At 43.2% G+C, this 23773-nt stretch overlaps 3 protein-coding genes across 9 annotated transcripts; 1 reads left to right on the forward strand and 2 right to left on the reverse strand.

Annotated features, from left to right (window-relative positions):
• Positions 1 to 484: 484 nt before the first annotated feature.
• Positions 485 to 10457, reverse strand: DERL2 (derlin 2). 3 transcript variants are annotated; one of them, XM_057716899.1, is made up of 7 exons: positions 10329 to 10457; positions 9402 to 9467; positions 8413 to 8486; positions 7222 to 7315; positions 6116 to 6311; positions 5762 to 5852; positions 485 to 1004 (listed from the first exon to the last, which is right to left on the reverse strand). In XM_057716899.1, exons 1-7 carry the CDS (start codon positions 10419 to 10421, stop codon positions 899 to 901), a joined length of 720 nt encoding a protein of 239 aa, XP_057572882.1. In that variant the 5' UTR covers positions 10422 to 10457; the 3' UTR covers positions 485 to 898. The 3 variants fall into 3 exon arrangements, with proteins under 3 accessions (XP_057572882.1, XP_057572883.1, XP_057572884.1); XM_057716900.1 differs by having other exon boundaries at positions 9402 to 9464; positions 10329 to 10437; XM_057716901.1 differs by lacking the exons at positions 485 to 1004; positions 6116 to 6311; positions 7222 to 7315; positions 8413 to 8486 and having other exon boundaries at positions 5787 to 5852.
• A 304-nt stretch (positions 10458 to 10761) lies between these two features.
• MIS12 (MIS12 kinetochore complex component) lies at positions 10762 to 16056 on the forward strand. 5 transcript variants are annotated; one of them, XM_057713758.1, is made up of 2 exons: positions 10762 to 10897; positions 14183 to 16056. In XM_057713758.1, the coding sequence occupies exon 2, from the start codon at positions 14223 to 14225 to the stop codon at positions 14841 to 14843; it is 621 nt and encodes a 206-aa protein (XP_057569741.1). In that variant the 5' UTR covers positions 10762 to 10897; positions 14183 to 14222; the 3' UTR covers positions 14844 to 16056. The 5 variants fall into 5 exon arrangements, with proteins under 5 accessions (XP_057569741.1, XP_057569742.1, XP_057569745.1 ...); XM_057713759.1 differs by lacking the exon at positions 10762 to 10897 and adding an exon at positions 11094 to 11152; XM_057713762.1 differs by lacking the exon at positions 10762 to 10897 and adding an exon at positions 11095 to 11132.
• Positions 16057 to 22941: 6885 nt separating this feature from the next.
• Positions 22942 to 23307, reverse strand: LOC130839518 (uncharacterized). The gene has a single exon (XM_057713740.1). It carries the CDS (start codon positions 23305 to 23307, stop codon positions 22942 to 22944), a length of 366 nt encoding a protein of 121 aa, XP_057569723.1.
• Positions 23308 to 23773: the final 466 nt, after the last annotated feature.

Here is a 23773-nt window from a genome sequence, read left to right on the forward strand (position 1 = left end):
AACATTCTAACTTGTCTTTCAAGTGTAAAGATCTTTCTGTTGTTTTGCAAGACGGTGGCCATGACCTGGCTTTCACTGGGTATTTCCAAGTGGAGAAATGCAGAGCAAATAAACGAGACACCACATTAGCTTCGCACCTACCTGACTCTCCTACAGCAGAATTCCTGCTGCTACTAGGTCCACCCTACCCCTTTTATCCCCCATGTTGTGTGACAACTTGAAGTTCTGTAAAACCCAAATGGAGAACAAATTATCTGGACAACAGAAACAAATCTTCTTCCCACTGGAGCTGGCATTCTGGGTTAGTAAGATGTGTATACAGCCATGGTGTCTCAGCCACGTATTTCCAATCTTGAAATGAAATCCAGGCAAAAGCCATGAAGACATAGGAAGAGCGGGCACGTAAACTGCTCTGAGTGCAGACCTATGCAGGAGAGCTAGAAGACATGGTGATAATTTAAAAGATCACACACAAAACCTTTAATTCAGTGAGAGAGAGATGGAATTCAGTTTTATTTCGTCCTCTCTGAAACTTCCATTTATACCATGGCCTCGTCTATCAAAGAGGAGGAGGAGGAGGAAAAAACTCTGCCCGTCACCACAGAACTCAAGTACTCAGGTACTTGTTCCTTAGAGGAGGCAGGCCATTTGTTTCTCCAGTTTTTTTTTTGGCTCCAAGAGATTACACTTTCAGTACCAGTGTAGTGAGGAACCACTGGCAAACTGCTGGAAATGTCTTCTGGATTAATCAGTGTGTCATTTCATAAAGTGCTTCTGGAGTTAAAATCTTGTCAAGCTGTCAAAAGTGTCCACACTTTTGCAACACAAAGGATAAAAGAATCCCAATGGGCATGTCGCTGAGTCCTCCCAGCTGGGTCTCATTATTGGCACTGCCACTTTAGCCGCCGAGGCGCTGGCCCTCACCCCAGGCGAAGCCTCCTGGCCTCTCTTCAGGTAGTGGATTGTAATTTGGATCTTCATCTGGTGTATCAAAAATAGCCTTCCTAAAAGACAGGCAACAGGTAAAATTTAGTACCAGAGTCATCTTAGGTCCTAAATACTACTCCAAGATCAAAAAGATCCTATGGTGTTTCCACCAGTGGACAAGCACTACGTCTGCCTACCAATGAAACAGTTACCATATTTTGAAGGTATTCATAATTATTTCACATTTACATTAACTTTTACCTCCTTTACTAATTTTTACTACTGTAGTAATTTTTTACTACAGTTACTACATGTAACTGTAGAGAAAACAGGAAACACATATGAGCAAAACATCCTAAATCCCCAGAGATGTTGATGCTTTCAGTATTCTTCCAGAACTTTTATATATGTAATTTTACAAAAGTTAGATCACACTACTTCTGTTTTGTAACCTTTCCCTAAATCTATCATGAATGTCTCCCCACAACCAAGGTATCACCCAACATCCACTGACGGAAGAATAGATAAACAAAATGGTAGATACATACAATGGGATATTATTCAGCCTTAAAAAGAAAGGAAATTCTGATACAGGCTACAACATGGATGAACCTTAAACATACTGTGCTAAGTGAAATCAGCCAGTCATAAAAGGACAAGTACTGTATGTTTCCAATTATATGAGATACCTAGACTTGTCAAGTTCATGGAGATAGAAAGTAGAATGGTGATTGTCAAGGCCTGGGGGGAAAAAGGAATGGGGAGCTAATGTTTAATGGGTACAGAATATTAGTTTTGTAATATGAAGAGTTCTATGGACAGATGGTGGTAATAGAAGCACACTGTGAATGTACTTAATGCCACTGAACACAGTACACTCAAAGCGTATAAGATGACAAATTTTATGTACACTTTACTACAATTAAATTTTTTTTAAAAATTAAGTTATTCCAAGAAAAATTACACAGAGCATAAGAAGGGATAGCGAATGTCCAAAAGACTTTTAAAATACTACTATATGGTCATTCAAAATTTCCTTAAAGAATTAACCATTAAAGAAGCATCCTCTATTTGCATTCCTGTTCTTAACTGTACTTGCCCACAGCTGATGAAGTTAGGAATGTATCTGAAAACTCCTGTTTCATATTGGGGTCAGAAAAAGCATCTATATATCAATATGAGCTCCTTTAATTCTTACAAATTAACAATAAACAAGCACTAATAGAAAAATAAAGGGCTGAACAAGCAATTCAAACAGGAAATCCAAATGGTTAAAAAAACATGAAAATGTTTGCTCTCACAAGAATTAACGGAAAGCCTGTTAAAAACTGAGACCCCATCTACTTCCCAAACATTAGGTAGGGCAGAACAAAGCAGGTGTCCATGCGTGGGGGGCTGGGGGGGTGGGGGATGGAGCCATGGTGGCCCAGAGCAGGATGGGGGTTAGGGGAGCAGCCTTGCATAGGGAGTCAAAAGCCCAACTGGGGCATGCACACATGGAGGCGGCCTGCTGCAGGGGCTCAGAGCCTGAGCAGGGTAAGGAGGGCATCCCCATAAGAGGGCAGCCTGAGGCAGAGCAGGATGAGCGAGGCATCCACACAGGGGAGGTGGACACAGTGATGAAAGACTGGTTACATATTAATTAAATAAGTTAAAACATTAATGATAACAGGAATCACGTTTCTCTCACTGTCAGTGAGAATGTGGAAATATGGAAAGGGGTGGACTGTCATAAAATAGAATACTACTCAGCAAAAAAGGGAACAAATTACTGGTACAAGGAAAACAAAGAGAGTTTCAAAAACATTATGTTGAACAAAAGAGGCCTTATACAAAGGAGTGTGTACATACTGTATGACTCCACTCATGAAGTTTTAGGATGTGCAAAACTCATCTCTGGAGGGACAGAATCAGTGCAGTGATTGTTTCCTGGGGGGAGGGAACAGGACTGACAGGGAAGGGGCTTGAGAGAACTTTGTGGGTAATGGTAATTTTATCTTGATAGGAGTCTGGGTTACACAGGTATGTGTATTTATGAAAACCCATTAGTTGACACCCTTGAGATTTGTGTATTTTGTTGTATATAAACAGAACTCTAGTCAGTGATATACATTCTAAAATACTTAGAGAATTAAATATACTGGAATGGAAAGATGGATGGGGGGATAGAGAATAGTAAACTGTTAATCTACAGTAAACTGCTGTAGAATCTATGTGGTAGGTAAATGTGGCTATATAATTTTTTCCCACTTTTCTGTAAGTTTGGAAATTTTCATAATAAAATATTGGAGGAAAAATATAGAAAGGGAAAAAAATTGAATGAATCATGTGGAATTGTATCAGAACTTGGAGTATCAGTATAACCCCATGTTTTAAAAATACACAGATCTGAAAACATAGATGTATATATACTCATTTGCATATATATACTTCTCTTGCTCTGTTCACTGAGAGGACTTGGGAGTAGTAATACTCCTAAAGCAATGAGCACACCTCCCAACCAGACCTTGGCTTCTAAATACCATTCTCCACAAAAAAGGAATGAGGGCTCTTTAAAGTAATAGCTGATTCTACAACTGGGTCAAAAAGAACACAAGATGAGCCTGGGATATCTTGCTGGGCCAGAAAATAATAAATTGGTTTAAAAAAAAAAGAAAGAAAAGAAAAGATGGGAGCATGTTGAAAAGTACTTCAAAGCCAGTTTAAAGAGGTTAAACTGTTAAATCTGGGACAATATAAGCATCAAAATAAACAACAATAAGGGATTATAATCTGTGAATAAAACATGAAACCATGGATTCTTGCAGATATAAATGAACTGAAATTTGGTAAGAAAAAGGATGTTTACATAGTCTCGAAGTACCTCCCCACAAAACAATTACAAAGGGGAAAAAAAATGTAACTGTATGGTGGAGAAGCCCTGCAGATACCTTAGTCAAGTAATCAAAGTGATTACCACCACCTTGGCAAATTCAACAAATTGAAATCCTGTGTCAACAGGCTGCAATTAGAAGAATGCAGTATCACTTCTCTGATATTCCTGCCACGGATGCAAAACCTGAACCTAAATGTGAGGGAACATCAGACAAACCCAAATTGAGAGACATTCTACAAAATGGGCTTATAATCTTCAAAAACGTCAGTGTCATGAAAAACAAGGTAAAGCCAAGGAGCTGCTCCGCACTGAAGGATACTAAGGAAACATGATAACGAAATGCAACACCTGGATCTGAACTGCATTCCCCTGCTATGAAGAACATTATCAGGACAACTGCCAAAAGTGGAATTGGGTCTGAGGATTAATGTTTACTTCCAGATTTTGACTATGTAGAAGAATGTCCTTATTTACAGAAAATACACATTAAAGGGGGTCATGGGGCATTAGATTAACAATTTACTTCCAAATAAGGGAAAAAAAGTCCTTTGTACTGTTTTGTAATTTTCTGCAAGTCTGAAACTTTCAGAATTTTAGAAAACAAAGCCATAGAAAACAACGAGACAGTATTTTACAGCTATCAAACTAGAAAAGGATAAATACAACATCTCCCAGGAAATTCCCTTGCAGTCCGGTGGTTAGGACTCCACACTTTTACTGTCGAGGGCTCGGGTTCTATCCCTGGTCAGGGAACTAAGATCCCACAAGCCATGTGGCATAGCCAAAAAACAAAAACAACTCCCACATTTGATGAAGATGTGGGGAAATGGACACTTATATGTTGCTGGTGGAAAGGTAATCCTGAATATCCATTCTGGATGGTGATTTAATGAGAAACCAAACAGCTTTTCTACTTGTAGGAATTTACCCTTTGAAAATAATCACGAATGTGTGCAAAGGATGTGCTGCTACACGTGCTCTATGGCTGTGCAGCTACAGGAACGTTCACCACTCCAGTCATGGAAGGAAGAGCAAGAAGGATGCCAATGTCCATGGATGAGGGATTTGTAATTCGTGCTCCACTCACATTGGGGGAATCACGCAGCTGCTACAATTCTGTCAGACACTTAGGATATTTCCATTTATGATGGAAAAATCATTACGATATATAAGCTTCACTAGAAAGAAACTTGAGATAGCATTTTTTAAAAAGTACAACAGACAGTAAAAGACTTATGAATATCAAAAAGTTAACAATGGCAGCCACTGTTATATCTAAGTGGTGGGACTATGGAGGATTTTACTTTCTTGTTTTTGCCTATTCTACAAACAATATTTTATAATAAAAACTCACATTTTATTCAAGTGAACCCTTTTTAATGTAATACATCCCAAGGACACAAAATTCTGGCATAGAAGGAGGTCCTATAAATCAAAGCTCTACCCTCAGGAAAGTGTGAGGTTCGATAAAGAAGGGACCTGCTTAAAAATCACATGGTTGGTTGGCAGAACAAACTGCCTAAACCTGGTTTCCAGCCCAAAGCTATTTTCACTGTACTTCACTGCTTATCTCTACCACCTGTTTGGAAGACCAGACATTCCATGTTTAGAAACCTCGCTCTAGTCAGTGCTGCCCATTTTGCTACTTCACCTGTCTAAACTCAAGAGAGCAGCCTTCATGAAACCAGTAGGCTCCTCCCTGGGACAGGAGGTGCTGGTGGTCATCTGGGACAGCAATGACCACGTCACCCTCAGGACACTCTGAGCTTCCGGCCACAGCTCTGGCACGGTCTGTTCCCACCCCATCCAAGAGCTCCTCAACAGCAGCCGGGTTGCTCAATCTGCAAATATTTACTGGCCTGGACAACGTATGCTAGGAGCTCTGGGAGCTGCAAGAAAACAGATCACCGACCCTGCCCCAGTTTATCTGCAAGGAACACGTGACCTGATGTTACTCACAGAATAGATGGTGTTTTCAAAATTCTTATTCCACCAGGTTGATTGGGAAATACATCTTCCAAGAAAAAATATATGTGTCCAACTGCAATACCTAGAGTCAACCAGAAATAAAGGATGAGGGAAAGGATTAGAATTTTGATTACAGGAGGCTCTACCAGCATAAATTTCTTCTTAGGAAGAAATGTCAATATACTCATTAAAAGTTTGAAAACGAATATTGTAGTCTTTGAGTATATAACCATCAAATAATCCTATAATAGCTACATACAAAGGCCAGACAGAATTAACACGAAAAACAGTGACAAAATAAGTTTGTAAGTGAAATAACAGAAAAAGCAGTGCTAAGAATCTTACCCAAGAGGTCCACAATGATTGAGTTCCCCAACAACAAGGAAAAGCCCATGAGCACCCAGGGCAGAAAGGGGGCCTGGAAATTGAGAAGGCCGAAGAAGTTCATGCGGACATATGGGTTCCTTCGGCTCCACACGTAGACAAGCATTATTGTAAAGGCCTGGCCCAAGAAAACTAAGCTCACGAACAAACCAAAAAGCTAGCAGTTGGCATTAAGGAAAATAGCAACATTAAATATAACAGGGAAGACTGGGCAGGAGAACTAAGGATTGTGTTCTAACGCAAGTTTGAAGTAGGAAACGTGAGCAGTAGTTACATATTTAGGGGGGAAAAAAGCCTGAAAATAATTACCTAGAGCCTCAGGCAAAAAACCGGCTTAGGGCACATCATCTGCATTGTCGCTAATTCAAATTAATATTCTGCTTTCATAAAGTTCTTGCCTCTTTGGAATATGTATTAATTCTTGGTCAGTAATCACCATGAGGACCTTTACAGAGGTGAATCAAGCCAGCTGGAGCAAAATCCTCTTGTCAGACAGGGCTACATTCAAGTCCGGTGCTCAGCTGACAATTCTTTTTTTTAAAAAATAATTTATTTAACTAATGAGAACCTACTGTATAGCACAGGGAACTTGTGGTGACCTAAATGAGAAGAAAATCCAAAAAAGAGGGGCTATATGTATAGCTGATTCACTTTGCTGTACAGTAGAAACTAACACAACATTGTAAAGCAACTGTTCCAATAAAAATTTTTTAAAAATGTATCTGTTTTGATGGTGACCAAATAAATGTCTTACCAGCTTAGTTTAAAACTGAAGTATACCCATCAACAAGAATACATCTAAAATACTTAATAGTAACCCACCTGGGTTAAAAGTTCCTCTGACTTGCTCACAGTAGAAGAGCATCCTGTCCAACCTCTAGGCTTAGAAAAGCTGTCACATAAAGTATACTGTAAATATAAATAGAAGCCTGAAGCTAAAGTCTTGGGGGTCTACTTTTATCTGTTCATTCCGAGTATCTAGTGAATTCTGGGAGACAGACGAAAAGCTTTAGGAAGAGAGAGGGAGTTCTTTAATATTTTCCTGTATTTGTTTTGTCGAAGGATACAGTCATTAAGAATCCACCAAAAAGGAACATAAATACAAAGTCTGCTGTCCGACCTCGGAAAGAGCCTTCTTCTAGCATTCGACAGTAACGATATCTTAAGTTCCAAGTTAAGAAAATGTTAAGCACATAAATATGAAGAAAGTAAAATTTAATTTATCACTTAAGTTCACTTGGACTCCACTTTACTTGTAAGAAGTCAGCCTTTGTTTCTATAAGAATATGTATGAGTGGCAGTATGGTTACTTCTCTTTTGCCAGACATTTTAGGCAAGGTGAAGAGAAGACTGGCTCCACGCTTTACAAAAACTGTTCCTGCCTGGGGAACAAAGGAGACGCCACACAAACATGCTTCCCATCATCTACTAAACCGTTTCAAACCTGTACTGTCTTTCCCATGTTCAGCTACACCATAACCTACACCATCCTTGCTTTTTCACAACCTAACCTGGAGGAAATCCCCATCAAGAAGCCTCATGTAATAACCTGCTTCTTCAGGCCAGGGAGTTAAGCATTTCTATTCCTCAGTCAATAAGGAGGCATTACAATGAAAAAATTTAATTATTAGAAACTTACCAGAATGATATACCACACAGAAGACACAGGAATCCACCCTAGAACAGGAATCCTGTCACACCTACAAGGCCCTCTGTCCACTGCAGATGAGCTGAGCTGTAACTCTCCACTTAATCCAGTGGGTTGGGGTACAGGAGAAATGCCCTGTTCAGTGGCCCCAAATTCCCATCTGACCAGAGCACAACTCTTCAACACATCAGAACACAGCGAGCCCAGTACCGTCTTTCCGGCTAGTAGAACCAGCAACTGAGATCCAAGGAGATCGCCAACCCCCATGAACCCACCCCCAGGTTGTGTTTTATCACTTGGGACCCGCTGGTGTTATTTTGTAAGTAAGCCTCAATTAAATCACTTCTACTCTCCCTCTAATTGTAAGTGGCTTATGGGCAGAAATGAAAACATTTTATGGTTAAATACCTCCCATTTGAATAAAGAGTGACCTACAAACACCCTCAAAACCCTACTAACTGATCAACTATTCTGTGCATCACTGAGCCAGCAGCCAGAAGTTACAGCTAAGATGGTAACAAAAACAACAGGATTAATAGTTTCAAACTTAATACTGTATTCCCTAAGTAAACCTAAAGCTTTTATGCTAACCCCACTTAGTAAAGGATACAGAAAAATCATGTTAAATAAAAAATTGAATCCAACTGGCCCAAAAAATAAGAAATTGGTGATTAGCCTCCATATCTGTTAAAAGAAAAAAATCAAGGAAAAGATTAAGTAAAACATACCAGGAAACATTTTTATATTAAGACAAAAGAGATATCCTATCCAAATATTCAAGTTCTATGACCACAAGCGTTGAAAAGCCATGAACAGGTGATACTACAGATACCCCAGAGACACTAAGGAGGATGAATCTGAGAAAGCTACACAGAAGCTGCATCTTGAAAGACAAGCTGGAGTTCAATGGGTATAAAGTGAATGAAACACACTTGAGACAGAGGGAACAGCAGGTTTAGAGACAGGATTACTGGCTTTTGGGTCTCTTACTACAACTATAGCCTATATGATCATCCTAGAACAGGAAAACACATCTCTCTTTTAGCATTCTAATAAACTGGCATGTTGTCTTAGATGTCAGTCTTCTGGACTTCTGTTAGGATGATGTGATCCCTGGAAGATGGATCAGAGCACTAATTGAATTGAGTTTCCAAGCTGGACCACAGTGATAACACCAAGGTGGCAGGTGTGCCACGTACTGGTGAGTGGACAAATAAGGGCATCCTGTGACTCTCACTGGACAGCTAGCTGATGAGTCTCCTCTCAATCTACAATATTAACTCTGAACCAGTGATTCCTAAATGCAGGAACTGGACATCAAATCAAAACTATACAGAAAACTTTACAAATAAAATACAGATTCTTAATTCCTACCCTTGGTGATTCTGATTTGGTACATGATGAGGAGCTTGAGAATCTCTTTAAAAGTTCCAGGCTGCAGAATCACTACTTTGTACCCCGCCCCACTCCAATAAGACTTATAATCAAATATCCCCACTGAGTTCTTTGAGATCATATATGGCAGGATTAGCTACTAAAAGGTAAGAAAAACCGGTTTAAAAACGGAAACATTAATGGTAGTTGTGATGGACCACTTACTTGAAAGTGTTTAAAGATTAATTCGGGATTGAAGTACAACTGAAAAGGTGTGATCAATTCCAACTGCTGAAATAGAAAAAGAGTTTCTTCAAGCAAGTCAATCAAGAAACAAAATATCACTTACAATATAAGATTAGTAGGGCCACCAATTTCCCACTCTCAGCCACTTAGGCTGACTCATTTAAAGCTTTCTTCTTAGGCTGGAGGAAAAGGTTGGTAAAGAATTCTGTAGAATTGGTACAATTCTTTGTATTCCTCAATAACTAACACAAAATAAAAGCCTGTTTGACGTTTCAATAGTTGAGGCTGATAAGAAGGTATGGAAGGCAGGTGGTTGACACACAGATACAGGGCAGGTAAGACCAGCTGCTACGAATCTGCCCAACACACGGGCCACCTGAAACAGCTGTGTGAAGCAACACACTTCACTCAAGGGAGCCAAGACTCAATACCCTGTCACCGCGAGGACTGAGTGCTTCCAGCCAACCTCTATTACAGACTCTTTTTATTTCAAGCCTTTTCCCGCTCGACAACTTTCAGCTTTCTATCCTCAATACCTACGTTTCTCCACCAAGCGGACTTTCCTCCCACTAATCACCACGGTACCACTTGGCCACCGCCGGAGTTCTCAGACACATTTCTTGGGTGGGCGGCTCCCGCTGCCCTGACTTGGTACAGGTCCTGCCTTTCTCTCTCAGAAACTGACCCGCAGTCCTGATCCTCCAGCCCTCATGGAGCAGCACTCCCTTCTCGGGTCACTGGATAAGCACTCACTGGGCAATTCCGAACCCCAGAGTGAGCCCTGTACGCCTTCACCCACCCTTGAGACCAGCCCCTCTGAGCTTCCCCGAGGCCCAAACCCCAGTTTCCCGAGGACCCGGTCACATCCAGCCCGGATAATGAGATGCTGGCGCTGCAGCTGCTCACCACAGCAGCGGTGGTGAGGACGCAGGCGGTGGTGTAGGCGCGGCTGACCGGTGGGATCTGCAGGTACTCCAGCCGGAGGCTCTGGTACGCCATCTTCCCCACCGCCACCTGCCCGCCCCCCGCCCCACTTCCCCTTCCGCCAGTCAGTCCCAGTGGCGGGGCGGGATCGGGGCGGGACCAGGGCGGGGCGGGGCCTCCCCTTTCGTTGCTGCCCAATCAGCGCTGCTCAACTGGCCAGCCACCAATCGCTAGAGCACGAATCAATGCATATCCGCCAATCACGAGTTGCGTCTCCGCGGCGGCCCACCGGTTCCTTCCGCCAATCCCCGCCGGCCACCGCTTGCTTTCCCGCCCGGCCCCTTTCCGTCACCAATCTAGGCGGCTCCCTCCCCGGACGGGCAGCCAATCAGGAGCGCGGTGGCATCCTGCCCTCGCTCCCGTTTGCTAAGGCAGCGAGCGGTCGGAACTTGGGGGAGTCCGCGGTGCCGCCTATCTCTGGCAGCAGGCGGTGGTTTAAAGGAGGTGGCGGGAAGCCGGTGTTCGAATTCGTCACTTTCATAGTCGCTTGGGTAAGTAACACGGGGCTGCATTTCCTCTGAAGAGGAGCGGGAAGGGGCGGCACTGTGTGAGGCCTCCTCGCCGGGCGTTGGAGCGGCGCTGCTGGCGGGCCGCGAACCTCCACCGTGAAGGTTCCGGCATGCAGCGGGGGCGCGGGGCCTGCCGGGAGCCCGTCCTCCGGCCGGAAGTAGTGCTTGCGCCGCGGTTTCCGGAGTTCCGGCTGCTCTACTCGCTGAGATGTCCTTGGTACCTCTCGTGTTTCACCCGTAAATATTGATTGAAGCCGTACTCATCCTGCCCTCAGGAAATCTAAGGCTTGCAGAGAAGATAGGCCCGTGATGATAATATCCTAAAGTAGGACTTGGCCAGTGCCCTCAGAGAGATCCTGATGGGAATTTAGAGGAGGGGGTGGGTCCCCATGGAAGTGTATTTAAACCGACCCTTGAAAGCTCTGTTGGCCAGGCATCCTTTCTTGAGGGAAAGACATCACAGGGAAAGGACGTAGCTTGGTTTGCTTGGAACGAAGAGCAGGCAGAGTTAAGAATATTGTACTTTATTCGGTGGGTTATAAGGAAGCACTAAAGGTTGTTGGAACAGGGAATGGCCTCGTCTGGTAGTACATAAGGAAGGAATTAAGTAAAAGACTGGAGAGAGGGGTTTTTTAAAAAAGGATTCGAGTGGGTAATTTACAGGGGAAACCTTAAGGGTTAATACGTTTCAAATGGTGCTCAACTTTACAGGCAGTGGGAGAAACGCACATTAAAACATTTTTGTCTACTCAAACATCACCCTCACAGCCTATTGGTAAAACAGTGCTGAATGTTTTGCTTACCCTGGTAAGCAGAACACCTTGACAGAGCTTTGGCAGTGTCTTGTAGGGATGACAGGCAAGATCGGAGTTTTTTGAGAATCGCTCATTTGGTTTAAGGTGGATTTTTCAATTTAGAGGCTTGATTAGGATTGGGTAGAGCTCATGAAAAGCAGTCCGGCATTGGTAGAAACAGCTGAGGCAGAAACAGCCAAGGCAAGGGTTTCAGAGAATCTTGCTGTACAAATTGTTGGTGATTTCCGTTTCAGAGTTGATCAGTTTTTGGTGGGGGGGGGGGGGTTCATAATGAACAATCAAGCCATTTGGACAATGGAAATATTATTCTGGGCTCCTAGAATAGTAGAGTCATACTAATGTAAACAGGAAGTTGGCTGGGGAGGCAAGGAGACTCTCGGTAATTTCAGTCTTCAGTGTCCAACCTGTGTGCGGGGTTTGATGGTTTTGGTTTTCTAAAAACAACACTGGAAAACAATTTTACAAGATTGGCAAAAATTAGAATTTTGAATAATATCAAGTGAAGGCAAAGACATGAGAAAGAAATTCTCATATACTGCAAAAGGGAGGGGAAACCAGCCTAGCTGTACCCCCTAGTGTTTTGGAGAACATTTTGGCATTACTTAGTGAAATTATGTATGAGTAAATTATGTATAATGGACACATCATGGTATATGCATATGGTAAAATTAATGGAATACTTCAGTCAGAACCAATGAAGTGAAATAACAATGAAATGTAATAACATGAAGTGACTGCAAACAAGGAAAACTGTATCTTTCAAGACTATACAGTTGACCCTTGAACAACGTGGGGATTAGGGGTGCCAGTCCACCCAGCAGTCAAAAATCCTCATGTGATTTAGAGTTGCCTCTCCATATACATGGTTCTACATTCAGTTTCAACCAAGCGTGGGTTATGTAGTACTTTAGTATTTACTATTGAAAAAAAATCCACATATAACTGTGCTTCAAACTCATGTTGTTCAGAGGTCAGCTGTATGTCTAAAACCTGTTAAAGATGACTTAAACGTAAATTGAAAAGGCATACATTAAAACACTGGAGTGAAAGAAGAATAAAGTAAGTAAGAGAGGACCTGGCATGGACCAAATATAGAGTGCTTTGTAATAGGAAGTGTTATCACTTCAGTTATGCTTATGTAAGGTCCTTACAAAGGAGGACAGAGTGGTTAGTAAAGGTCAGATGATGAAGGTCCTTGTAAGCCATGTGAAAGAGTTTGAAATTGATCCTGAAGGCGCAGGGGAGTGTTGAGGAAGTTAAAATCCTGTTAATCCACAGAATCCTCTCCACAAGACACAGAAGAGAAAGCAGTTTTATTACTGAATAAGCATATCCAGGTTAGAATGCATTATAGGTAATCTGTGAATGACATTACAAAGACAGAAAGAAATCCTACCCTCTTTATACAGCTCAGCCATTCTGTTTTCAACCGTTACATAAATTCTTAAAATTAACAGCATCTTGTACCAAAAAAAGATTTGACTGCACCACTTGCTTCAGATTATTTAATAAGGTTCATCCTAAATTCATCTGGTAATTGAGGTAGCCATTTGTTTTAGGTGATTACTTTTTTCTGCAGGAATAATGAAACTATCAGTGCTTTTATTTCTATGACAAATACATTGTTACAGCTCAGAAAAAGGTCCCTAGGTTAAACACCCACAGTGACAGGGAGATAGGATGTTTACATTTGAAAGGAATGACTCCCAGACCCTTGAGAAAACATCAGGGTTGTGAAGCTGACTGGAGGCTTGCTCAGCTTCTAATGGGATTTTTTTTCAGATGGCAAGGTTGAAAGGACAGGGGAGTTGAGGACATTGGCAAGGGAGGGGTTGAAGTGATGGATCATGGAGCCTAAAATGGAGAGAGGAAGAAGTGAAGTGGGAGAGACTGAGAGCTAGAAAAAGGTTAGAGGGCTGAAAGTCTTGAAGATGAACATATAATATGAATATGCAGATGAGTGTTGGAAGACCAGCGTGTGAGGTTGTGGTCAAAAAGTGGGAGCAGTTAGGGAGAGGAGTTACAAATATCAATTGTCAGGTGGCTAAAAGAGTAGAGATGAAGGTCATTGAAACTCAAGAAACTGAGTCTCTAGGGCATTGGTAAGATCACCCATGTAAACCTGAAAGACGTCTGGGATGATAGCAGATTCAGAAGGCTGATCCTTAGGCCGGAAGCCTCAGTACCTGAGAGGTGAGGGAGACAGACAATGAGGAGGAAGAACGGAGGTTACAGGCTGATGGAAACAGTGTCAGAGAGGCAGGGTTTGTATCCTGTAGTGGATGAGTGAGGCTGGAAAGCAGCATCAGGTATCAAGGAACATAAACTTCATATTTTTTGTTTGCTTCTTTGTTTTGTTTTTGTTTGTTTTGCTATCTGTAATGTGATCCGTTACTTTCATCAGATGACTTTTTTTTAACACAAACAAAATTTTTTATTATTACATTTGCAGATTTTTCACAATTAAAATTAGCAGAGCAAAATAAGCCAAGATGTCTGTTGATCCGATGACCTATGAGGCCCAGTTCTTTGGCTTCACACCGCAAACTTGCATGCTGAGGATCTACATCGCATTTCAAGACTACCTTTTTGAAGTGATGCAGGCTGTTGAACAGGTTATTCTAAAGAAGCTGGATGGCATCCCAGACTGCGCAATTAGTCCAGTCCAGATTCGTAAGTGCACGGAAAATTTTCTCTGCTTCATGAAAGAACGTTTTGATAACCTTTTTGGCAAAATGGAGCAGCTGTTTTTACAGTTAATTTTGCGTATTCCCCCAAACGTCTTGCTTCCGGAAGATAAATCTCAGGAGATGCATCCTTATAGTGAGGAAGAATTCCAGCTTCTCCAAAAAGAAATTGAACAGTTACAGGAGAAGTATAAGACTGAAGTACGCACTAAACAGGCCCTTCTTGCAGAATTAGAAGAGCAAAAAATTGTCCAGGCCAAACTCAAACAGACATTGTCTTTGTTTGATGAGCTTGAAAACGTTGGCAGAGACCATGGGACTAGTGATTTTAGGGAGAGCTTGGTCTTCCTGGTCCAGAACTCCAGAAAACTACAGAATATTAGAGACAATGTGGAAAAGGAAGGCAAAAGACTGAAAATATCTTAATTTCTAAATAGTAAAAGGAATTTATCAGAAGGTGGAATAGTAAGGGATTTGTATCAGTGATTCTTCTTATCCTAGTAACCTGTATATTTTGCTGGGGGTGGGGTTCTTTGTTGATTCTTTCTTGTATACCGCATCCTCCTCTTTTTTGGTCACTCTCCTGAAGCCTCTGTGCACTACCTTGAACTAATCTTTGAAGCATCTGTGCTTAGAGGCCTCTAATGGGTGGGAAGGGATTCTTGGTTCAATAACGACCGATTTGGGGTCATGACCGAAGAAATAAAGCTGTCCCTGGCCATTCAAAGATATTTGTAGAAGTTGTGCCTTGGTCATGAGTCCTTTGTAACCTTGATCCTTTTGACTTACGGTTTGGAGGAGACCAAATGAGAAAAAGGTTAAGTGGGCATCTTTATTAACCAGCCGCCTTGCTGTGCAACAGCTAACAGAGACTACTAGTTCTTGCCCAGTAACTTTTTTTACATGAGGAAGTTAATAACTAGTTGAAGAAAGCAAGTAGCAGAAAAAAACAACCATGACCTTTAGAAAGAAGAAAGAAGTTGTTTTGTTTCTAAAATAAATCCTTTCCTTGATCAAGGCCTTGGTAACGTTAAAGAATTTACTGTCTTGGAGCCCAGCAGTGGAAGACATTCGATGAAAAGGAAGCAGATCTCATTGGCATAGAAAAGGAAGCCTGGGGGCCCAAAGGGTTTACTTAAATTAGAGTATTTAAAGGAGCCCCCCTGCCAAAAAAAAAAGAAAGAAAGAAAAGAAAAGGAAGAAGCCTGGAACATACCCAATAGCAAAGTTTATATGAACTGACTGTTAGGTATTTATATCATTTTTTTTTTCATACTTCAGTTAGTTTTGGAATCTGCCTTGTACCTAATATTTAACTTATTTATTCACACTCGTAAGCATCAATTATTTAGAACTCTCAGTGATCAGTTTTAGCTGTGTCTTGTGCTTACATTCAGTGGAGTCTAATATTTCCTTTTGTAACTAATCCATGTAAAATGTTAGATCACCCAAGGAAAGGGGAGAAATAGCAATAGTTGCTCTTAAGGTATAATTTACCTTCCATGTCTTCCTAAAGAACAGGATTTGGAGTTTCTCCTTTATGCAGAAGTATAACTTAGGGTATTAATATTTGCAGTTAAATATTCAGTATAGGAAGCCTGTGTTTACCTGGAATATGTTTATTATCAAAGAATCCTTTTTTCCAATCCTATACATTAAATATATTTTTTAAAACTTTGATCTGTGATTTTCTGCTGTATACAATGTCATGGTGTGCGTCCTTTGTCAATGTGTCTTTTTACTCAAGTGATCATTTCTTTTTATTTTTTATTTTTACATCTGGAGCTTATTTAAAATCTCCTAGTATAGTGGGTTAAATGGTGATCTTGCAAAAGGTATGTCTGATTTTGGAACCTGTGATTGTGCGTTATTTGGGAAAACAGTTTTTGCAGGTAAAATTAAGTCAAGAGTCTGGAGATAAGGAGATCGTCTTGAACAATCTGGGTGGGCCCGAAATCCAAAGACACGTGACTCTATAGAGGGAGCCTTGAAACACACAAGGAGGAGGCCTTGTGACCACAGAGGGAGATTGGAGAGGCAAGTCAGGGAATGCCAAGAGCCACTGTAAGCTGGAAGAGGCAAAGAACAGATTCTTCCCTAGAGCCTCCAGAGGGAATGTGGCTGACCCCCTTCTTTTATATATATATATTTTTAAGAACTTTCATTGAGATACAGTTAACATACAATAAACTGCATGTATTTAGAGTGTACAATTTGGTATCCCAATCTCCCAATTCATCCCCCCCCAACCCTCCCCGCTTTCCCCACTTGGTGTCCATATGTTTGTTCTCTACATCTGTGTCTCTGTTTCTACCTTGCGAACCGGTTGATTTGTACCATTGACCCCCTTCTTTTAAACTTCTGGCTTCCAGGACTGTGAGAGAATACATTGCTGCTGTTTTAAGTCACTAAGTTTGTTACAGTAGCTGCAGGAAATTAATATACCTAGTGAAATTAGAGTATTAAGATATTCAGAAGGATGTAGGCTGCTTATTAAGGAAACAACAGCTGAGATCCGGTTGGTCTCATTATATATGCAATATGGTTTGAATACAGTTAAAATATGGACCTGACTTGGATAGAAGGGTGAAATTCACAGTATTTAGATCTCGAGTCCATTGCATGTTGAGTAAGTGCTTAGTAATTGTTGGATGTTAATACTGTGACTGTTCCTCATAGTAGTGTCTCTGCAGGAACAAATTAATATACTTGGCCCCATTGTCCTCTAATAATTGAATTCCTCTCTCAAAACTCCAGACATAAATCAGGATAACAAAGAGTTGGTCCCACTCTGCTCCATTGCCTCCTCTCCCATCCAGCATCACTCAGTTTCCTACTTCTCTCTACATCAGGTCCTCTGATCTTGTAATATCAAACCTTTAGTTTCCCTAGATGCCAACTCCCAAGCTTTCCCTTGTATTTATCTATTTATTCTTCCTTATTCTCATGCCTGCTCCTCGCTGTATACCCCAAAATAGACTTTTTTTGCATCCTGCTGCTGCAGTGACAGGCAGCCAATTAGGAGACAGTTTGGGATGGTATTAATAGAAAGTAAAGAGTGGACATTTCTGCCACCCTCACAGAAGTAAAAAGAATTATGAGGAAATACTGTGTAAGAGGTTCTGCACTCAATTCTGTTGTGGGGGAGGGGAGGGTGTTTTCCCATAACACCAAGCCGTTTTCAACACCAGGTTTGTGTCCCACAATTCAACTCAATTTTACATTATCCAGAGATAGCATCAGATTCCACAGATTAATGGGTTCAGTCCCACAAGACTGTCCTCCACTTCAGATGCCAATCAGAAGCCTAGGTTACCTGTGCTTCCAACGTACTAGCTATAAATCAGAGGTTCCCGTGACCCCCTCCTTGGGTTCAATTAATTTTCTAGAGCAGCTCACAGAACCCAGGAAGCCCGTTCACTCACTGGATTACTGGTTTATTTTAAAGGATATGTGAGTCAAGGACCAGATGAAGAGAGGTCCTGAACAAAGGAACTTTTGTCCCTAGGGAGTTTGAGCCTGGCATGGTGGCACAAGTAAGCATTCTGATTCCCCAGCCTAGAAGCTTCCCAAACCCTCTGCTTTTGGGTTTTAAGCAAGCTTCATTACTTAAATCATTGGCCATTAGTGATTGAAATTGGACTCTAACTCATACCATGTATAAAACTGAACCCAAAATGGACCAAAGAGCTAAATATAAGGGTTAAAACTATGAAACTCCTAGAAAACATAGGCTTAAACCTTTGTGATCTTGAATTAAGCAATTATTTGTTAGAGATGACACCAAAAAACATAAGGAACAAAATAGATAAGCTGGACGTCATCAAGATTAAAAACTTTTGAACTTCAAAGATACCATCATGGAAGCGAAAAGACAAACCACAGAAAGTGAAAAGGTGAATTATATCTGATAATAGACTTGTATGTAGAATATATAAAGAGTCCAAAGAATTAAAGACAAACAGCCCAATTTTAAAATGGGTAAAGGATCTGAATAGACATGCCTTCAAAGAAGATATACACTTGGCTAAGCTCATGAAAAGATATTCAACATCATTAGCTGTCAGGAAATGCAAACCAAAACCACAATGAGATACCACTTCATACTAAGATGACTATAATTTTTTTCTTTTAAGGTAAATTTTGGCAAAGAAATGGAGAAATTGAAACTCGTACAGTGCTGGTGGGAATGTAGAATGTTGTAGCCACTTTGGGAAACAGTGGCAGTTTCTCAAATAGTTAAACATACAATTACCATATGATCCAGCAATTCCACTCTTAGAGAAATGAAAATCTATTTCCACACAAAAAATTGTAAATCATTATTCATAGCAGTATTATTTATAGTAGCAAAAAAGTGGAAACAACCCAAATGAACCCATCTAATGAATGGACAAATAAGCTGTGGTATATCCATACCATGAAATGTTATTTAACAATAGAAATAAAGCACTAGTGGAAACTATAAGGTCCTACTGTACAGCACAGGGAACTATATTCAATATCCTGGGATAAGCCATAATGGAACATGTAAAAAAAGAATGTGTATATGTGTATAACTGAGTCACTTTGCTGTACAGCAGAAATTAACACAGCATTGTAAATCAACTATACTTCATTTTGAAAAAATGAAGCACTAATACATGCTACAATGTAGGTGAGCCTTGAAAACTTGTTTAAATTAATTAATTTATTGGCTGCATTGCGTCTTCGTTGCTGCACACGGGCTTTCTCTAGTTGCGGTGAGCGAGGGCTACTCTTCATTGTGCGCGGGCTGTGCATTACGGTGGCTTCTCTTGTTGCGGAGCACGGGCTCTAGGCGCGAGGGCTTCCCTAGTTGCAACACACAGGCTCAGTAGTTGTGGCTCGCAGGCTCTAGAGTGCTGTGGCGCACGGGCTTAATTGCTCCGTGGCATGTGAGATCTTCCTGGAGCAGGGATCAAACCGCTGCATTGGCAGGTGGATTCTTAACCACTGTGCCACCTAGGAAGTCCCAAGCCTTGAAAACTTTGTTAAGTGAAAGAAGCCAGTCACAAAGGACCACATGTATTATTCCATTTATATGAAGTGTGCAAAATAGGTAAATCTATAGACACAGTAAGTTGATTAGTGATTGCCTAGGGATGGGGAGGGAGGTTGAAGGGAGATAAGTAAAGGGTTCAGGGTTTCTTTGGGAGACAAAATAGCCTAATATTGATTGTGGTGATGGCTGCACAACTCTAAATATACTAAAAGCCATTTAAGTGTACAATTTAAGTGAATGAGTTGTGTGGGCTGTGAAACTTGTCTCAATTACTCTGGTAAAAATAATAAGAGTATATTATGCTCTGGGACACCAGGATTTATCTAGCTGTTACTTGTACTGTGACCTCGGGCAAATCACTTCGCCCATGACTGTTTCCACATCTGCAAAATGGGGAGGATAAAAGAAACTGCCTCATAGGGTTGTGATAATTCAATGAATTCATGTTATATAAAACACTAAGCCTGCCACACAGTAAGTTCCATTATAAAAAGTGTGCTCCATGAAGGCAAGGGTTGTACCTGTGTTGCTAATCACTATCGGCCAGTGCTTAATACCTAAAGAACAATAAAACACTTAAAAATGAACACATTATTTTCCCAATTTCAGGTTCTACTCTTCCAAATTGCTAAATTTCAACTGTCTTCCCCAACTTAAACTTCCTACTGTCCCATTGTTGGGCTGCACTCCACAGGCCTTGCAAGCCCTGCGCTTGCCCAGGTTTAAGGCTGAAGACAGAGCCCGGAGTCAGCAACAGAGACATCCGTGGTTTAATGGATGGGGGAGCTTACATGTCTGAAGCAAGGTCCTGGAGGGACAGACACCCCACCTGTGTGGTACACAGTGAGCAGGACACGGTGGCAGTTCAGTTACAGGGGGAGTTACGTCAGGTGGCTCATTAGTTACCAGGGAAACCAGCAGAGGGGCACGCCCCGCACCACCCCTCTTATGAGAACAATCACCAGCTGGGGCCTGGGGCAAATATGTAGGAAGGTGTGTCAGGTGAGTAGGGTGTAGGTGAAGCAGGCTGTGGTGGAGGAGGGGATTAACAAGAGCAAGAGAACAGCCATCTTGAGCCACCTGACCACACACCCATGACATTCAGAAACCCCTGTTCACTTCACTGTCTCCAGACATCTATTCATCCCCGACAAGCCACTACGTAATAGGACAATTGTCCAAAATAATCATCTCTCCCTGTATCAGTTGTAATCTGCTAAAAGTCAGTTTACTGAATGTCTATTATTTTCGCCTGCCCATGGTCTGGATAACTTCAGACCATGGGAATGGGAGGGAGAGTGCTACTATCAGGGGATTAACTGAGGGGAAAATATCGGGGGGTCATATCCTGAGTAGTCATTGAAGGACTGTATGAGGGATAAGAGGGGTTTTGTGAGGGACTTCCCCGGTGGTCCAGTGGTTAAGACTCCATGCTTCCAACTGCAGGGGGTCCGGGTTTGATCCCTGGTCAGGGACTAAGATCCCACATGCCCTGTGGCATGGCCAAAAAAAAAAAAAGGAAAGTTTGAAAAAGAAGGGTTGTGTGAATGGGGAACAATGGGACCAAATGTTTTTAGAACACTGGGTCATATAGTGGGATTTAGTGGTTAGTCAATATTAAAGGACAGGAAAGATCCAGTATCCAAGACTGAAAACTGGCAAACAGAGAGGTACATATTGTGGTAGCTTGGAGACTTACTTTTGGAGAATAGTGCCTGATTATTGGCGAAATACTGTTGTAGTAAACTGTGGCTACACAGCACAAGCTGACGTTGGGAAATAGTGGATGTCATACTTTGGTCACTGAAATAAAGGGGCAAGATATTAAGGCGTGTAGTGATATGGGATTATGGGAAAACAGAACTGGGAAATGACAAGGCCCTGATGTTAGCAAACACTGATCTTATAAAGATACAAGCTGGGTGAATTGGGGCAAATTCCAGAGCCCAGCGGGGGGACTGTCCAGGACAGAAGTGTCTTGATAATGGAGGCAAGTGGGGACTAAATACTGAGGAGCAGTGAATAATGCCACAATGGGATAGTGACAGACCTGCTGTCAGGGGACGAGAACTGGACACTGGTATGCTGTCGGGATGATATGGAGAAAATGCCATTTAAAGGTTTGTAGAGCTATTTAGTGGAGAGATGCTGCATCTTGGAATGCTGGATAATAGGATGAAATTTGCTTTGGCGGGACAGTAGGGATGTTGTGAAGATTATGGGATGAAACTTGGAGCAGACTAGGAAGTTTGGTGGGCCCACTGCATAGATGGAAATTAATAAAGAACAACATATAAAGGAAACTGAAAAAGGATTTATTCCATCAGAGCTACCATAATTACAGACATTTCAAAGTAAAGCATGTGCCGTATTAGAGCGTTAGGCTTTGACATTTAACATTCACGAGTAAACAGATATGGTAGGTGGGTAAATAACCTGCCAAGGTGGGTTTTGCTATCAGGCCTTTTGGGTATGAGATGACAAACCCCTAGGGGTTGCGTAGTTTCCTAGCATGAAATCTTGTCAATGAGACATTCCCTCACCCCCTTTGTCTTGGGTCCCATAGCTCTGGAAGGGCTCCAGGCCAGGATGAAGGCCCCCTCCCCCCAAGTCCCCAAAGACGGCAATGACAGCCCTCCTCGTGGACCCCAGCCAGGGCCCCAGAGTCTCATCCTGCGCAGCGCGCAAGCGATGGGGCTGCATCCCTGGAGGCCTGTGGCCACTGGTCCCAAGTCGTCCAGGACACGACGAGAGCGTGGCTTCCTGGCAGGACAGCTTCTTCGGCTGTGTTTTGGCTCGGCCCCGACATCAGCAGCGGCATCAAAGCCTAAGGCAGGGAAAACGCACAGTCTGGGTGAGCTCAAGCCTCTGGGGAGGTGGCGCGCTACTCCGACAAACGCCACTTACTGTGTCCTGCGCTCTTGCGGCGTCCGCCGCGCGCTCAGGTCCGCCAGCTCCCACGCTCCGAGCTCTGTCTGCGTCAGCTCGGGGACACAGCTGGCCCCTCCGGGGGCGATGCAGCATCACAGGGCTCCGGCCCATCCCGGGCCAGGGCGCCGACCCTCCCTCAGGAGCCCTCTCTGGAAGGCCGCGGGCCTAGGTCTGGCTTATCCCTTAAAGAACAAAAGGTTGGGCTCGCTGTGCGCGCCCCAGACACAAAATGACAGGCTCCCTCTGCGTGTCCCTACATCACAAAGCGGTAGGGTCCAGGGACATTATCATCGTTATAAATGGGATTCAATCGCACCACGAGATTCTAAACGTTGGGGTCTGACTGTGTTCCCTCCCCTAATCCCCAGATGCTTATTTCATCAGCGGCAGCTGCTTTGGACGTTCCTACTGATGGACAGTTAGATAACGGTAGTGACAAGCAGAGAAGAAAAGAAACAAGCATCAAAAGCTAGATGAAGGGCGGCGCGTCTCCGGGCACAAAAGGCCTAGCCCTTCCTTTTCCTTCCCTCCGGCCTCAGCCCTGTGCGCATCTCGTCCCGCCCCCGCCAGTCAGGCAAGCTGTAAATGGATATAAGTAAAGATGCAGGAGGTGATGGAGAAGGCGATGGCTGCGTAGATAAAGATGGAGAGGTGCGGAAAATGGTCGAGATAGCAGCCCTCGTCTAGTGGAGGCGCCTCCTCCTGGGGTGGGGGGCGCGCCTTGGCCTTGGGGGGCTGCCCGGGGCGGGCCCCCTGCGCCCTCCCGGCGGTGCGCCGACCGGCCTTCCTGCCCGCGACCCACGGGGACTTGGGCCCGCGGACAGCGCGGGGCTCTTCTGGAGGAGGCTTGTCAAACAGGCCTTCGGAGTCAGAGTCCTGGTCCGGGCGAAACTGCTCGAGGTCCCAGGGTTTGCGCTGAAAGAATTGGTCAGCCATTGGCGAAGAGCGCGGCGAGACAGGTCTGCCCGTTCCGGGTGGTCGGGTCCGAGCAGGGTCCAGGCGCAGTGGAAGGAGGCGGCAGGGCTGCGGCTGTATTTTTACCGCCTGGAGGGGGCGGCGGGGGGCGGAGCCAGCGGGCCCTGGTTGAGGGGAGGGGTTCTGAAGGGTCTGCGCAGAGTCTCTCTCAGTGGAGGCTCCTCTCGCTCCTGGCTCCGGCTTCAGCACCCCAGCCTGTTGCAGAGGTTGGCTGTTCAGGTTCAATCTCCAGGATGCTCCACGGCGGGCACCTCAGGAGTGTCTGTGCAACCTGGCTTGTTTCCATGGCAGCTTGACGTGGGGCGCAGGAAGGAGGGGGTGCCAGCTGCTAACTGGGACCCAGGGGCTCGAAAAGGGGACTTGGGGCCAAAGAAGCTGAAGTGCAGATGGCCAGGATCCCAGCTTCGCCCGGAGCCTCCCCGAGGAT

This window comes from Hippopotamus amphibius, chromosome 17, assembly GCF_030028045.1.
Source record: "Hippopotamus amphibius kiboko isolate mHipAmp2 chromosome 17, mHipAmp2.hap2, whole genome shotgun sequence".
NCBI classification, from domain to species: domain Eukaryota; kingdom Metazoa; phylum Chordata; class Mammalia; order Artiodactyla; family Hippopotamidae; genus Hippopotamus; species Hippopotamus amphibius.